The sequence below is a fragment of the Drosophila erecta genome, unplaced genomic scaffold, assembly GCF_003286155.1.
Source record: "Drosophila erecta strain 14021-0224.00,06,07 unplaced genomic scaffold, DereRS2 tig00000055-arrow-pilon, whole genome shotgun sequence".
Taxonomy (NCBI): Eukaryota; Metazoa; Arthropoda; class Insecta; order Diptera; family Drosophilidae; genus Drosophila; species Drosophila erecta.
The window spans coordinates 9696650-9713382 of NW_020825200.1; the positions used below are offsets into that span (position 1 = coordinate 9696650).

General features: G+C 46.2%; 5 protein-coding genes across 5 annotated transcripts; all 5 read left to right on the forward strand.

Moving 5' to 3' along the window:
• Positions 1–805: 805 nt before the first annotated feature.
• On the forward strand, positions 806–1791 carry LOC6542778. Its single transcript, XM_001969204.3, has one exon. The coding sequence runs from the start codon at positions 869–871 to the stop codon at positions 1739–1741; it is 873 nt and encodes a 290-aa protein (XP_001969240.1). The 5' UTR covers positions 806–868; the 3' UTR covers positions 1742–1791.
• A 248-nt stretch (positions 1792–2039) lies between these two features.
• Positions 2040–2932, forward strand: LOC6542579. Its single transcript, XM_001969205.3, has one exon. The coding sequence runs from the start codon at positions 2104–2106 to the stop codon at positions 2875–2877; it is 774 nt and encodes a 257-aa protein (XP_001969241.1). The 5' UTR covers positions 2040–2103; the 3' UTR covers positions 2878–2932.
• A 197-nt stretch (positions 2933–3129) lies between these two features.
• On the forward strand, positions 3130–3993 carry LOC6542690. Its single transcript, XM_001969206.2, has one exon. It carries the CDS (start codon positions 3184–3186, stop codon positions 3940–3942), a length of 759 nt encoding a protein of 252 aa, XP_001969242.1. The 5' UTR covers positions 3130–3183; the 3' UTR covers positions 3943–3993.
• Positions 3994–4168: 175 nt separating this feature from the next.
• On the forward strand, positions 4169–4921 carry LOC6542605. The gene has a single exon (XM_001969207.1). The coding sequence runs from the start codon at positions 4169–4171 to the stop codon at positions 4919–4921; it is 753 nt and encodes a 250-aa protein (XP_001969243.1).
• A 71-nt stretch (positions 4922–4992) lies between these two features.
• LOC6542803 lies at positions 4993–5921 on the forward strand. Its single transcript, XM_001969208.3, has one exon. It carries the CDS (start codon positions 5070–5072, stop codon positions 5796–5798), a length of 729 nt encoding a protein of 242 aa, XP_001969244.1. The 5' UTR covers positions 4993–5069; the 3' UTR covers positions 5799–5921.
• Positions 5922–16733: the final 10812 nt, after the last annotated feature.

The window sequence follows — 16733 nt, forward strand, 5'->3', positions numbered from 1 at the left end:
TGTCCGGAGAGCACAGTATCTACCCGTAATGCTGACAACCAACTCAATAATCCAATCACGAGGCCCAGGCGAGTTAATGACTTGATTGGCAACTCAAGGGTTACACTCCTTCGACTGCAAGCGTATCTATTGCACTGAGTGCAGCTGCCAGATAACTGACATTCCCCCGATCGTCTGATGCCCTGGCATTTGCATGTCTTTAGCGGGGATCAAGGATAAGCGGAGCCAGCTGATTGAGATTGAGTCATACCCGGAACAATGCCGTCCAACCGTCAACCAGCAACCATCAAGCATCAAGCGTCTGTGAAAGTGATCGTGATCGAGGCCGCAGATGCGGCAGTAAACACATCTCGGCATCGCCTTTCTGCTGCTCTGCTGCTCTGTATCTTTGTATCCTTGCATCCTTGTATCCTTGTATCCTTGCATCCTTTGCTTTGCGTGTCACTCAGGCGATCAGCAAAACAACAACAAACAATGCAGACAGGGAAAGGAGTAAGCATCCTTTGTGGCTGTTTTGTTAGCTTTGATCGGAGCTACTTAGCATTTTCCTTGCTGGCTTTGCAGTCCCCTTGGAATGCCGCATGCCTCGCTGAGTTTTCCGCCCTGATCGCATGGAATAATACAGCTTAGACTTGGAAAATGGAAAATATTATGCTTGCCATCGCATTTGGTAAGTCACCATAATTATCTCTTACGTGAATCTTAATCTCAGGGCAATTGTAATGCATACAGTGTGCACAAATATTTCCAGTTCGTAATCCAAATTCGCATGATACGTATTGTTTTCGTTTTTCCATACTTTTCGTGGTGTGCCGTAAATATTTTGTCAAAATTTGTAAGTTATTGCCATCCAAGTGCTCCACAGAGAATGTTAGGTGGCAGTTTAGGAAATGACTGTGTCCTCTGGCCCGCTGCCCTCCAGCTGCTCAACTTCCCTTCGCCACAGCAGCAGGAGCAGACTTCAGGACCTCTGGTTCGCTACGAGTATCCTTCGATACCCCAGCTACGCCTAGCTCACCGCAGACTAAGGGCACCGCGTTCGGTTGTGGGAGGCGAAGGAGCCGGAGGACAGGAGACCGGAAATGGCGCCTCATCGAAAGTGATCTTTGTGCGGAGGTGCTACATGATGGCCGGCTTGTACTGCATCAAAGCTGCGCTCCTTGTCATAATTCTGTCCAAGGCCATTCCTCCGGATGCAGATCTCACAATGGCAGGCTTCATTTGCGCAATGGTTTCCCTGATGGTTCTCTTTGTCCTAAGTATTTCGGCCAGGTTGCGGCGGATTTATTGGTTCAGTTTCATCATGGCCGGGTTGTTTGTGAGTCTGGCCGGGTTGGGCGTATCTCTGCTTCTCCTGGAGCGGAATCTTGTCCGGGTGTGCATTGCCCTCCTGGTGGCGTCTGCCATGACTGTGATCTGCTATATCGCTGGCGCATGGCTACCCAAGATGTTCCTACCCGGAGAGAGGACCATGTTCCTCCTGCTCGTCATCTACGCGTTGGCCTCCATCTTTGTGATGACCATGTTAATTTTCACGGACAAGTGGATCTACCAGTTGGCGTACTTCACGCTATTGGCCACTTTGCTAGTACCCGCATCCGTTTATCATGCTCAGGTGGTTCATTCCAGGCGATTCCAGCTGCCCGACTACGAGTTTGTGATTTGTGCCGTCAACGTGTATCTGCACTTTCTGTTGTTCTTTGCGGCCCTCTACTTTGTCATCTGGGCTCCCAAATGGTGAGAGATGCAGGCTGGATACAGGAGTTCCTTGATCGGGAAGATGGCCATGTAGTTCGTCCTACAAGCTAGCTGAGTCTACTGTCTCTGGCTAAATAAAGAATAATTTGTATAGTCATAGAGTTGATATGTGGAGTCGTCAAGCCAAGCAAAGAATATCTCGCCTTGAGTATCAGTAAAATTGTATAGTCAGCAGATATTTCTTGGTAGAAGCGGAATATTTTGTTAAATAAAAATAAAAAAAAGCTGTGCCAATTTGTAAATAAAAGATGTACAAGTAGGAGGTGAGCAGCTCTGCCGGGAGGCAAGTGTCAGGGTGCAGGCCAGACCCAGTCTCAACACTCAGTCCATAAGGATTTCGGCAGGATGGACAACATTTACCACCAGGACAGTGTCCGGCCGACCATCATGGAGCTGGACCCGATGACGCAGTTCATCCGCAGCATCTACAACATCGGTCTGATCCTCGTCGGAGTTACGGTGGCCACATGGCTGCTGCTCCTGCTGACCAATGTTCACCTGCACGAGTACCTTCCGTTTCCCGCCTACGTCCTGGCCATTATCTGCTTCCTGGTAATGATATGCATGCACTGCATCCCGAGTATATCCTACTGCTGCACCTGCAAGTGGTTCATGGTGGCTGTAGTGGTTGTCTGCACCACTTTGTTCGGTTGCTATCTTATCGACAAGTTGAGCACACTCGTCGTCAGCTTCGTGATGATCGGCGTGGCCCTGATCATCGTGATTCTTAACTTTTCGGGGGCTATGTGCCCACAGGAGTTCCTGCCCGGCGGTGTCTGTTCCACGCTGCTAATGATGATCCTGCTGTTGGCGATGGTCATAGTGGGTATCATTCAACTCTGCACCGGGAAGGTGGAGCTGCTCGATGCCTTCGTCAGCATTTTGTTCGTGATGGTGATCATAGCGATCCCCATCCAGGCGCAGTTCAACCACGGTCGCCTGAACATCGTGGAGGTGGTTCCCGAGGAGCACCTCATGGTCTGCACCCTGACCTTGTACCTGCACTCCATGATGTTCTTCTGCTGCGTATGCTACTTCATCCTGGTCGAGGAGAGGAAGGAGGCCATCCGGCGAACAACGGAGGGGCCGGCAATTTCACTCGAAAACGATTTCGATTGAGCGAAATCGCCGTCATCATGTGATCGAAGCTGCTTAGCGATCTGCCGACTGTGTCACTATGCCAAAGGATACCTAGACCAAAGGATACTGCCATCCAGTCTAATCACCTTGCGCGGTACAGAAACTACCGCGTCTCTTTGTAGGGCAATTAAAATAATGCCAGAGCATTACAAAAAGCGTTTACCTCAATTTAGGAAAAACATTCATTTACTTATTAAGGCTTTCAAGCTATCCAGCTATTTCATAGCTATCCAGGATTCCTTTGTCAAAATTGCATTATATTGATCCGAAATCGTTGACTAACACATGAATCTTAACAATGGGCGCTGGGGTCCCAGGAACGGAAGAGCTGCTGGCGGGCCAGATCCTGCGGAGGGACCGGAGGTCTTAGTCATCAACGAGCGGGAGTTGCGGGCCTTTATTTTCCGGGTGTACTCATCCTCCGTAGTGCTGTGTCTCCTTTCAGCCATTCCGTGGATCATACTGTCGGCACTCGGCGTGAAAGTCTCCAAGGACATTCCCGTGCCGTCCTTCGTGTGGCTCATACTGGCTTTCATCATCGTCACGGTGCTCAGCTGCATCCGACAGACTCCGGCACTGACGTTGCTCTGTTGGGGATTGGTGCTGGGATACTTGATCTTTTTCACTCTGTTCGGAGCGTATTTTATGCATCTAATACCCGTCTGGGTCCTCTTGGTGTCCATTCTGGTGGCCGGCTTCCTGCTGGCCCTGCTGCACTTCTACGGGGCCAAAGGTCCGGAGGTTCTGCTACCCAGCATTATATGTACCTGCTGCATTTTACTGCTGCTCTTCATCACCATGTTCGTGCTGGTCATACTCTTCGCGGTCATCAAGGACTTGCGGTACCTACTGGCCCTCAGCATCGTGCTCGTCATCATGATCCTGCTAATGGCTCCCTTCCAGGCTCGCTTCATCTGTGGAAGGCTGCAGCAGGTGCCCTATGGGGAAACTGCGGATTGCGCTTGTGGCATTTACATGCACTTCACTTTCCTGGTCAGCTGCTTGCTCGTCTTTGCCTACTACTATAGGAAAGTTAATGATTGAATCAGTGTGGCTACTGATGTGCGAGTAAACTTAAAATATATTATTAGCGACTATCCTGGGTAAAAACTGATGGGTTTTGAATGTACTAGGAATCCCCAATTTCTTCCAATATTCATCGTATAACACACGTGAATCCAGCACACCCAAGTAGTAAACAGTCTTGGCGAAATGTCGAAATACATGTCGAAGTCAGTTTTTGAAATTTCTGTCTTAAAAATCGGACTCGATGCCTTGTTGTTCGCAAGAGCAAGTGAACACCGAAGAGGAAACAGACAAGGAGTTGCTGGTGTTTATCCGCACTGTCTACATAGAAGCCGTACTACTGTGTTCTGCGTCGACAGTTCCTCTACTGGTCACCTCGTCGCTGAGCATAAGCGTGGTCAAGATCCTGCCGGTTCCGCCGTACGTCTGGCTGCTGATCGCCATCGCACTCCTGGTGTTCCTGATCTGCCTACCCATCCGGCGCACCCGGCCACTGATCGTCTGGACAATGGTCGGCGGAATCGTGTTATTCTCAACGCTGACCGCCGCATGCTTTATGTCCATCTTTGACATTCCCGACTTGGTGCTCTACTTCTTCATTATGCTACTGGTGGTGGGCGGACTGATGGTCTGTGGAGCCAAGTGCCGGAAATCGTGTCTGCCCAATGGCCTCGTCACCGGAGTGATTGTGACCCTCTGCCTGGCCGCGCTCCTGCCGCTCAGCTTTTTGTCGCTTTTGTCCATCCGATACTTCTTTGCGAGCTTCTGCGCCATCCTGTGCATCCTGGTGATGACAGTCATCCCCATGCACGCCCAGTTCATCCACGGACGATTGCAGTACTCCCCAATTGGCCTGGAAGCCATCTGCTCCACTCTGATCTACCTTTGCACATTTACCGTGTTCTTCTGCATCTGCGTGTTTTCTTGTACCATTGACTCGCAGATTAATGGACCTTTAAATTATCATTTAGCAGCCCTGTCTACTATTCCTATATAAATTGTTATATCTTCTGCAGTGTGCTACTGCTTACCAGATAAGCTTGTGAATCGATCAAGATACCTCAGTAGAAACTTTTCGGACTTCAGCTTTTGAAACTTTTGGGTAACAACGTCAAAAAATAGCACTGTTCACTGTTACTTGTCCAATGCAAAGTATTACCAAAAACACGTTTCGGGCCACCGATCAGGAGGTTTATGGCGTACCGCCGGATCAGAGCATCAGTCATGCGGCCAAGATATACGGACTCAGCGTGATCCTGGCCGCCATCGCATTGACGCAGTGGATCATCATAGGCTCCACCCATTTGCTGAGCCACAGCCGGTCGGAGGAGCGCTACGGCTGGTGGCTACTGTGCACCTTCTTCGCAGTGGCCACTCTATCCTGGACCAAGCTGGGACGGAAGGTGCCCTTCAACTACATCATTATCGCGGCGATCGTGGAGAGCTCGACCATATATATAGCCATGGAGCAGAGGCACAATGCGAATAGTCTGGTCAACTTCTATGCCGGCATTGTGGTGGTTGCCTTGATGTTGGCCTCGATATTTTGGGGCGCCTACTTTCCCATGTTCATTGTGCCCGGCGATCTGCTGCTCAGCTGTCTGGTGGCCATAGCCAACATTATGATGATCATATTCTTCATCAATGTCCTTTTCATCAACTACCAGGGAATATACATTGCGGTTCGGAACACCTTCGCCCTGGTGGCCATCTGCATGGTCATGTACACGGCTACCATCATTCACGATCGCCAGTTCGATGTGCCCAAGAACGAGTATCTGTTCCTCAGTGTCCTGCAGTTCTTCTCCTACATGATCCTGCACGAACGCATCCTGGCCATATCCTTTACAAGTACGCTAAACATCAGTTGCTAAGTGCAAGTCTCTCTTGGCAGTCGCATGGAATTTGGAATGTCTTAAAATTTTGGTTAATTAAGTTGCTAAATAACCTGTATCGAAGCTAGACTCATCGACGCGGAAGATAACTTGAACAGCTAATTTTGGTATTTTTGCATTACTGCGCATATGGTTATTGTATTGTTCTGATCGAAATTTTCGGCTCATTGTTTTGGGTCTACGGACAGAGTTCCTTGGCATGCGCCAGATCCGAACAATGGGGGATTGTCTGTTAGTGAAATAAATAAACAGCCCGCTAAATTGGCACTGCAACGTGCCTCAATTTTAGTGGGGCGTGTGTGGTGATGCCTTTCATTCACTGCACATGTGAATCAGCCAGCTTTATTGAGTTGGCAAACAGCGAACAGGAGATTTCGAAACCGGATTCATATTTGCAATAAATTTCGTTCAAATAGATTTAAACATATATTTCTTAAGATTTGTGTAAATAAGGTTCCACCCGAAGCAGCTTCCTTTGTTAGGAAATTGAATCACTTAGGCGTGAAGAATAGCAAATCCTCTGGAATTCCGTGTGTCCGAGATCATAACCATCCCCGTGCAGCTTTAATAAGAAACTCGCGCATCGATTTGGACTGGATTAATCCGGGCCGGGGTAGACGTAACTCTCATACGAAATTTACATAAGGAATCCTCTATTCCACGCCGTCCATTTGATAAGCTGCCGTAACACAAGAAGTGCCACCGGAAACAGGATTAATCGAGCGGGGTACTGGACTGTCCAAGACCAAACAAAGCGGCAGCTGGACGAGACAAAGGATCGCGAGTCCCTCGACAATGCAATATCCACTTAAGGTCCAAGCGAGGCGAGAGGAAACTCGTTATGAGTCACACAAATCTCAAGCTTCGCGGCGAGGGTCTCCGATCCAGATCCAGATCCAGATCTACCAAGTATCTGCCGTATCTTTCGGAAGTTGCAACCCTTTTATTCGAAGGCGTCGCGGTCAGTCGCGAAAACAATCAGCGGCCATAAATGTTGATTATCGGGATGATAGTGTGCATAGCGATGGTGATGATGATGATGATCAACGGCTGCCACCACCATGAACACTGCGAGAAATAATGCTGGGGTTTGTAGGGGAGTAAGTATGCAACATATATTCTTTAGAAAATAGGGAAGAATGTTTAGTATTCAAATAAATGTAATTTCTGCAAACAATTTCTAAGCATAATTTTTATTTATTTATATATTAATTTGATTAATGGAATATAAGCTCTACATATTTATCCAAGTGCACTCGCGCGCAGCAGCTTTCGCTGCCAGCATCTGGACCGAGCTGCGCCTAACTGACCTGAGCTAGTTACCTTTCGGAAAAATCTTACACGAAAATCGTGGGAAAATTCCGAAAAGCGCATATCGAATGCAATTAAAGGCTCGCGACGTCTCGCGGTGGTTACTTTGCCACCCGAAACCCAATCCCAGTTTTCCGATGGCCAGGGGTTGTTAATGCGCGCGGAAAACTTGCGCGCTTTCCAAACTCTCATTTTCACCCTCAAAAGGTACGAGTGGAAAGTGGGGAAAAGGGAATAATTCCGCTTGTTGCGTGGTCAGCTTGTGATTTACCTTTCCGGTGACAAAAAAATATATATAAAAAAAATTAAATACGCGGAAGCATTGAAAATCGAGCCGAGAGAAGGGGGCTCGACTTTTCCGCCCAACGACTGCTAACTGCTAACGACTTTGGTAGGCGGTTGGTTGTGTGTGCCTTAACGTGGGAAAGCGGGACTTCAGTGTCAACTGGTAGCTGGCTATCGAAGGCTTTCGCATAATTAAATGCAACGAAATGTGGCAGCAGCAGTTTGATTTCTCTCCCAGATAACTCAGCCCAGGGTGGTGGAATTCGACATAATCGCTTACATTAGGTCCTGGTCCTAATGGCCAACGAAAACTAGTCGCTGGAGGTTATGGGTTACCATAAATACGTTTGTTGGGTTAGTATCTTCATGCGGCAGGAAACTGGTTATCTAGAGTCCCCAGAATAAATATTAAGAAACCAATTTGTGATTCTTGTGCAGTGGCTTTTAGTCTCAGCAACTGCAGTTATCGTAAAGGCCTTCCAATTGAAGATTTTAAATAAAGACACTTTATTTTACTTCATTATATTTTCCACACTGCCGAATTTATTAATAATTTAATTTATAATTCGCTTGGATCCTTAAAACTTGCATCTTAAGTTAAATTCGCAGACTTCTTTTGACCTTTTTTTGGATTCCTCTGCGATTCGCTTTAATGCAGGCATCTCGAGATGTTTGGTTCTTGAGAGGATTTGTGGGGGGAAATACCAGAACCAATGGCCAATAACTCGGTGTCATCAGCATATCTTCGTTTCGCTGCGTTCCGTGGCTTAATGCGAAATAATTACAACTTGTTCGCACATCATTCAGCACAAGCTGAAAAAAATGATCTGTCAGCTCGACGTCCCCTTCATTTGTTTGCCCAATGACGAATGTGACCCTCCAGTGACGAACGATGGCGATGGCGATGGTGATGATGATGATGATGAAAACTTGAAAACGACACTTGCCTTATTTGCTTTTTGAGTATTTTTTACTTTTGCAAAAAAACAACTCTTGTGGGCGCGTCGGTAAAATTTCAAAGTCGGCATCATTAACACCAATGCGCCATTTTGGTATTTCGATGTCGATGAGTTGTTGAGTGCTGATGGTGATTGATGTAACTTTTGAGCCAGCCAGCCAGTCAGCCAGCCAGCTCTATAATCGCACCACTTGGAACCCGATCTGGAGTGAGTGTACCAAATTGGTAGCTTGCTGGCAACCCAACCCATTCCCGGCCAGCTCATCCGCCCTCCTCCCAGAAACCCTTGGGCTGTATATTTGTTGTTTTAGTCCGTAGTCCCAGAGCCGCGTTCCCCCGGCCTATGCTAATTTGTTATTTTAAGCATGTTTGTTTGCCTACAGCCCTCCAGTCTACCAGTCCTCCAGTTCACCAGTCCGCCAATCCTCCGGCTCTGCAGTTCCGGACCAAAATATTGACAAATGCAACGGGCAGCGGAAGGGCGCGGATGTGGTTGTGTCTGCACCTGAGGCGAAATATACTCTGCAACAAATAACAAACAAGTAAACCAATTAAAGCAAAAGATACAATTTGAATGCGTAATGGACTTGGCAAAGGCGAGTCCGTGCTTAAAACTGCATTTGAAACACATTTAGTCGAAATTCTCACTTGGTACAGGGCGTGCAGGAATACTCTCAAGGGTGGTAATCGAAAAACCTAAGTAAATTAATAGTCAAGTAATTAGGTAAAAAACGTACTTCAGCATTTTGCATGTTAACCTTTAGGACAACTTTAAGCACCTTTAGAGGTTTCCTGGGACAATGGCAATTAAATGAACTCTGTATAAAGCAGATTAATTGGAAAATAATTTCGACAATTGAGGGAGAAGATAAAGGGGTAGCTCAATAGCACCCAAGAGGTGTTTCCAACTTTTACCACTTACCACGGGCACTTTTGAACGAGATCCTCAATAGCCTCATTAACCCACTTTCGAAGTCTGTGGCTTTGACATGCCTAATCTGGTTATGTCCAGACCGCGCTGGTCCGGTCGTATTCCGGTATAAAAATCACCCAAAAATCACTCAGCCCGAGAAGGGATAACAAGTTCTAACCCCAAATGAACTATAACTCAACGCACTAATTACGTGAGAGACAAAGGTGGTTGGGTCTAACCAAATGGCAATTGCACACTGACTTCATCACCGGGCCCAAAACCAGATCTCGGCATATTCAATTACCGCAAATTTGTCGGCAGAGCATAAATGCAATAATTAAGAATCAAGTTGCCAGCCAAGTGGACCAGATCAGACACTCGTAAGCCGACCCTCAAAGGTTCCTCCACACATACCCGTACATGCGAGTATTCTTCTGCCTTTTGGGGTGAAGTGATACATTCGCACAACTTCCGCTGAAAGTCATGTAACTTCTTTCTGGTTACGCTTGAGAAACCCCTGCAGTTGACACTGAGACCGGCAGGAGTAACTGAAAACTCAGAAACTCAGAAACTCAAAAACTAACCCAAATGGGTTTCGGAAGCTGCGGTCGACCGAACCTCAGACTTCCCTACGGAGGGTAGGCCGCTCCTTGGGCTTTGTTTTAGTGGTGGACGCATTTAAATGTCTTTCCAATTTGTACGTTCCGTGGGTCGGTCCGTCCCATATCCCATATCCTTATCACGGCCTGGAGTGGCACTCGTGAGAGAATTCCCAGCTCGGCAGACCTCGAATCGCTCGACTGACTGCTCCGGGAACCCCCTGATTTCGACTCGAATGTGACACCACCTCAGCGGGCATTCGGTTCTGTGGACTTTAATTATGGGTGACAATGGGCTGCGGAATTGATTTTCGATATTTGATCATTCGCTGCGGTTAGTTAACGCTCTTTAGCGATGAAAGCGCGACAACCGCAGGCGCTGCAAAACGGGAACGGCAATGGGAATGGAAATGGAAATGGGATTGGGATTGGGATTGGGAATGGGGTGGCAGGGGACTCAGATGTCGCAGATGGAATTACGCCAAATGAGGCGAGTGCAGCACTTGAGGTGCACTTTTTATACTTTTTTTAACCCCGGTCAGGCACGATTTGTTACGGTTAAATAGCTAAGAAAAATGGTTAGAGTCTCGATTGATGAATTTAGCTTTGAGTAAAATAACATTTTGACGTTTAGGAAATTATTGAAACTTGAGTGGAAACCATTCCGCACACAAGCCTCGATAACCAAATTAAAAATGGAAATATTACTGCCAGCTATCAAAAATGTCTAGGAATGTAAGCAGCATTTAGCGCCAACTGATCGGACATTTACAGAATTCTTTCCACTTGGCCAGAGTCCATTTTCAAGCGGCTTAGTGCGGTTCGTGGAAAATGCTGCAGACGCCATTCCGTCTAAGAACTTCCACTTGGCCAAATGCCCGATTCAGGTAACTGAACATTGAACATTTCCCATTGCCCCCCGCAGAAGCAGAAGCGACCCTCAACTCTACCTGTTTGCTGAGGCCGTGAAACGCCTAAAACTAATTGAGACCGCCCTCATTGAATAATTTCCGAAGATTTTTCTTTCCTTTTTCTGAAGCCAAGATTTTCCGCAGACAGAAAGGGGCCAGAGGCGAGCGGAGTGGAAAATGGAAATGGAAACTGCAGAGGGACACTGAGAGCTGTGGGTAATGATGATGTATGGGTAATTTGAATGATTAATGGACTGCGCTTTATGCCAGTGTTCCGGTCACAGTTGAAGGTTTGCTCGGCAAAAGGATATCTTGGGCATAGATGTGAAATTTAATTAAAATATTTTTATGGTAGCCCGTAGGAATGGAAGTTGCGAAGGCATGCGAAAAGGCGCACCAGGGGTCACTGATTTGGTTCGATGCAGGGAGTAGTACTGTATAAAGGTGTGAGGCAAGAGGATTCACTTTAGTTGGGGGATTCTGAAGACGCTCTATTGTAAAATAGCAGCAAAATTCGTGGCAGTGCTACAACTCATAATCACTGTAGAACCAGCTGGAATTACAGGCTGCTTATACCAACTTGTACTGCACAGCTCCAACTTTGCGTACATATCGCATAATTTAAATCTCTGGCGCTGAATGATGTTTCCCAAGTGCGTTGTGCGTTGTGTGTCCTGGCCGCATAATCATTGCGAACTATCTGACCACAAGCCAAAGCCAATAAGGCGGCATATCCTTTCGGGCCTGTGGCCATAATCAGCACACAATCAGGCCCACGGACCGCCGAGCGGATGGTAAAAATTAACTTTTTTAATGAATTACGTAAAGGGTAGGAAGTGGGAAGTGGGGCAGTCTGCCCTGTAGACAGTTGCAACGCAACGTAACGTGACGCCAAACGCATTATGTCATATCGCAGATTGAACCAGCGAACCGGACCAAGCCGAGCTGAACTGAACTGAACTGAACTGAACTCAACTGGCAAAATGTTATGGGCCAAGAACAAAGGGCCTGGCCAAAGTGCCATCCCAGTGGCCATTAAAATTGTATATTTTAATTTGATTTTCCTCTTGCCATTTCATTGGCAATAATAATCATGTAAAGCGACCTCAAACCGCGCCATGCCCTGAGTTTCCCCACCCATCGCAACTCGACTGCTAAGCGGATGAAATTGGCACCGAGCGAGCTGCTCATAAGGCTATTATATCTATCGGGCCTAAGCCGCAATGGCAGGACCCAGGACCCCAAGCCAAACGAAACCCCTTCTTTTTCACTTCAAATGGAAGAGCATTTGAAAAGACAAATCCTCGAGTTGGGCTTTTGATGCATCAGCAACTGCTGCAACGCCTGCAACTCCCTGTATCTGCTCCTTTTTTGTGTATCCCGGTAGCGTCTTTGTATCTGGATATCTGTATCTTCAGCGCGGCTGCTTCCCGGTGTCCCGGTGGACATGTGCGGATTTATTCTTGCCTCCATTTTCGCGCAATGAATACGCGGCTTATTCGATTATTGTATGTGGAAGTCTGCTTTCATTTCCTTTCAGCGGCCGTGATTGAACGCGAGTTATCCTCCTCGACTTAGGCGTTGTCTCTTCCAATCCCAATCGGAGTGGCACAAAAGGAGGTCACACACAAGGACTCGATGCGACTGTCAGCAGATTATCCTCAGTCCCCCGATACCCTGATGCCCTGAAACTCTGATACCCCGATGCTATGATACCCGGGCTCCCCGCCCCCTGCAAATGTGTGAAGATAATTGTCAAGGTTCACGGCTGCCTGACTCGCTGATGGCTAAAACCTTTCATCACATTTTTCATTTCATATTTCATATTGCTTTTTTAATTAAACCATTTTTTGCGGCTTCTCCGAGTGGCTTATGGAAGCCATTTTACTTGCCCTGCGGCGATAAAATTATAGATATTCCGCTGCAAAGGTAGTGGAGGTAATTGCAAATGTCAATTTCTTTAACTGTATTTCCCAAAATGCTACTAGACGACATTATCAAACGGTTAGCCACAAAGTTTGGCAATGAAACGTGCCCCACTTGTGTCAGCTGAATCAATATTCGTTTTCTCAAACGCCAATATTATTATTTATATGCGTACCATCACATTATCACAGCTTCTTAAAAAATCCAACGTGGGTGTGTGTACTTTCGGTTCTTGAAACAAAGAAGTACTAGTGATTCTTTAAAGGCATTCCCGCTTTGAGCTTTTCCGACGCCAACAAAATGGCACCCAAGTGGACAAAATGGCGACTGCCATCGGTGCGGTGACCCCAACATTTTTGATGTATGTGTGTGTTGTGCTAATTTTTTCTGGCCCGGGCAAACAATATTTTGAGCGTTAAAACCGACAAACAAATAAACAAAGTCATAGGCAGCAGCCGCACACACATACATATGTGTGTGTGCTGTAATAAATTATGTTTGCTTAAAATTTATGCCCATGTACGTATGTCTGTGCATGTGTATACACGTACGCATGCACATGTATGTAGGCGAGTCCTTTGTGCGAGAGTGTGTGTGCTCCGGTCCAATATTAATACCTTCATAATTAATGAGCGTCCGCTGCGACCTCGTGCACAAAATGCATATGCACAGCCGCCGCCCGAAAACCACCCCCTCCCCCTCCCCCTCCCAGCCCCGCCCGCTGCCCCTCGAGTGTGTATTCGTATTTGTTTATGCATTTTGTGGCTGACAGCATCTGTCATTTGCCATTTGCCATTTGCCATTGGGGACGACGAGTTTGGGCCCGGTAATGTCAACCGACCGCCGACCCGGCGGTTTAAGTCAATATCAATCTCCGCCAGTCGCCCACCAGCGACTCACTCCATCCATCCATCCATTCCTGGAGCAGAAGTGTCGGTGAGTAATGGCGCAATGTCCACGGAAATAAGCGAAAACAAATTGCGGGGATGGCCAAATATTCTGGCGGGCATTTAATCGATTTGCAATTATTTAAAATTTAACAAGGGTAAGGGTAGACTCACTTACGTACTGAGTTAACGAACTTTTAGCATGAGTATATTGCTGCTATCTAAATTTGTGTTAGATAAATGTATACAGTAAGCTACATGTTATCATCCAGCACAACCAGTTTTTTAGCCACCTGGTGAAGAACCGAACGTCGGAAAATCTGTGCGCATTCCCATGCAAACAAAATAGAAGTTTCCCACACCAGGTGGGTCCCGGGATTCCAGGACACACAGCACGATCCTGGATCGCAGACCCCACCGCCCAGCGGGGTGAGCACTTTTCCAGCTAAACCGACCTAAGGATCGTAAAATCCTTCACACCTCCGGCGCTGCTGGGAGTCGCAGGACCAAGGCGACAAAAGTCGACTGATTAATCGGAATATATCGATCAGGCCCGAGGCGATGCAGCAGACAGCCTGGCGTTAATGTTCCGCCTGCAGGCCTTCAGGTCCTTGGGCTGCCTGCTCCCTGCTGCCTGCTGCCTGCAGCCCGAAATCCTGCACCTGTGCGCGTCCTGCGACGACTCAGGTGTGCACATTAGTCACAGACACAGACACAAGTATACGCTGACACGGGGTGGGGGTAGGGAAAGATAAAGCCAGGACAACAAGGACAACAAGGACGGCAAGGACAACGACGAGGACGAGAAAGAGGACGAGAAGGAGAAGGAGGACATTAACGAGCCGGGCAGTTAGTTGCTTTGCCCTCGATGATGCAGCACTTTCCATGGTAATTTCGGGGGGATTGTGCTCCTGGGATCCCCTGGTTCCGGGACCTCTGCGTCACCACCACCACCCCCTCGTCCAACCGCCGTGCGTATGACAAATGTTTTTCATTGCCAGAAATTTTCACAGTCATGGTCATTTAAAGCGGTTCTCCTCATAATGCATCGGCGGGCCCTGCCGACCATTTATGCCAAATCATTTGGCCAAAATAAATTAAATATGATTTTGGTTTGTCAGCCGGACGAAAGCTGATTTATAGGGCCCATCATTCCCTCTGCCAACGTGCAGTAAATTGGTCAGGATGGACCAGTCCCACATGTTGCTTAAATGTTTTGTATACCAAAACATGTAACCACTGTTATCGGATTTGAATGTAATTATGTATTTCAAAGCTTGTGCATAAAATCGATTTTCCCCATAGTGTTAAAATATTCCGAATAACACTCACTAGGCTTTCAAAAGTAGTTATTTTACTCCTGTTTCCTGTGGTTCCATGTGATCTTAAAGTATGCAATTCCACTTATCATTCGAGAATGCAATAACGCTTAAGTTATGATGAATTAATGGCAACTGTAATCAGAAAAGCATTAAATTCAATTACAGTTTCGACCTACACTTCATTAAGGAATGATTATAAAGCACACAAAAGCAAAAAATTACAAAATTAATACTGCTTAATAACCACGAACAACAACGACTGCGAGGGTATTAGTGGTTTTGCGAGGGAGTTTTCGTGTTTGCTGAGTGCACGAAATTGACGATCAATTTTTAATATATTTTATGTGAATTTTTAATTTGTCGCAATGCCCGAGAACCTCACACCAACGAATTAGGATTATGCATAAACGTTTTGCCTTATTTTCCATTTTGGCGGCTACGCTTGTTGTTTGCGTGCATTATTAATATTTCAATAATGTTGAGTGTGGCTCCCAGCGAGGCTGCCTTAATTTAATATTTATTTATATAGCTCCACGAATGTATTATAAGCAGCGCCCAGCCACTAATTAATATTAAAACAAGCGAAGCGGCGTCAAAGCTGCCAGTAATCAAAATTCTAAATACAGCAGCAGGCTAAAAAAAATATTTAAATTGTTCAAATAAATTAAAAGCAGCCATAGCGCATAAAGATTCAATAACCCCTCTGATTATTTGGAGGAACCAGCCCCGTTTTATTCCATCTAGTTCTTCAGCTAAGCAGCCTTATCGGTTTTAGGTCTGTATCTCAAACCTGACTCGTTATCGAAGAATATCTTCTCGAGTCTGGCCTTTGACTTTTTTGACTCTTTAGGCTCTTCAGACTTTTGGTCATTTCGCCTATGGGGAGATTTGTTGTCCCTGTTACGGCGCGTTGACTAATTTTAATAAAATACCAATCGATTTTAGAGTCGAAGAAAAAGGTGTGAAGTATTAATAAGATGTCAACGGGAAAATGTTAATTTCGTAAATAATTCGAGTTTGGTATCATCTTCTCTAAGTCGAGGCAGCTTGTTTTGTCTTGTTTTGGGTTTTTTGGAGCTTTAGGCCAGACTATTGTTTTTATGCAGAAGCTATCATAATTTAGATTTTAAGACCCTTTGGGTGTGCATACTTAAAAATAGCTCACACTAGAAGGTAAAAGGTTTGTCGAATGAATGAAATGAGTTTTATTCAAAAATGAGTTTTTATTCTTGTGCCAGAATAAATATTTGTTATAATAACATTATGTTAACTAGTCAACTGGTTGGATTGTTTTCCAAATACTTCTACTATATAGCAATGCTCGAAAGCTATTTATATTTGTCAAGAGCATTTCCTCCATTTACAGTTCACCACGCCGTATCACATTACAAATGGATCGACAAGACGTTTCAATTCCTCATAACTACGGTCTCGTAAATTTACATAACTCTACATACTCTTCTTCGGTCCTGAAGCCTGCCACTATCCATGAAATATCATTCCACGGAGTTATTTCAGTGTTCTGCTGAACGGCCGGGTAACCGCATTTCTCATTTGGTGTTGGTGCTGTTGCTGGATTGGGTTTTTCATTTTCTCTTGTGAACACCCTTTCGGACCATCATCGACTTTAACTTGCACTCGATGTCTCACCTTTCGAATGATTTATTAAAGTGTCATTAGTGCACGAATGTTGGAAAAATGAAACGAAACCGAACCGCACAACCCAGCCGACTATTGAGTAGCTGCCAGAGTGGGGGTCTGGAATCTGGGGATGTGGAGGTCTGGGGATCTGGAGTGTGGTA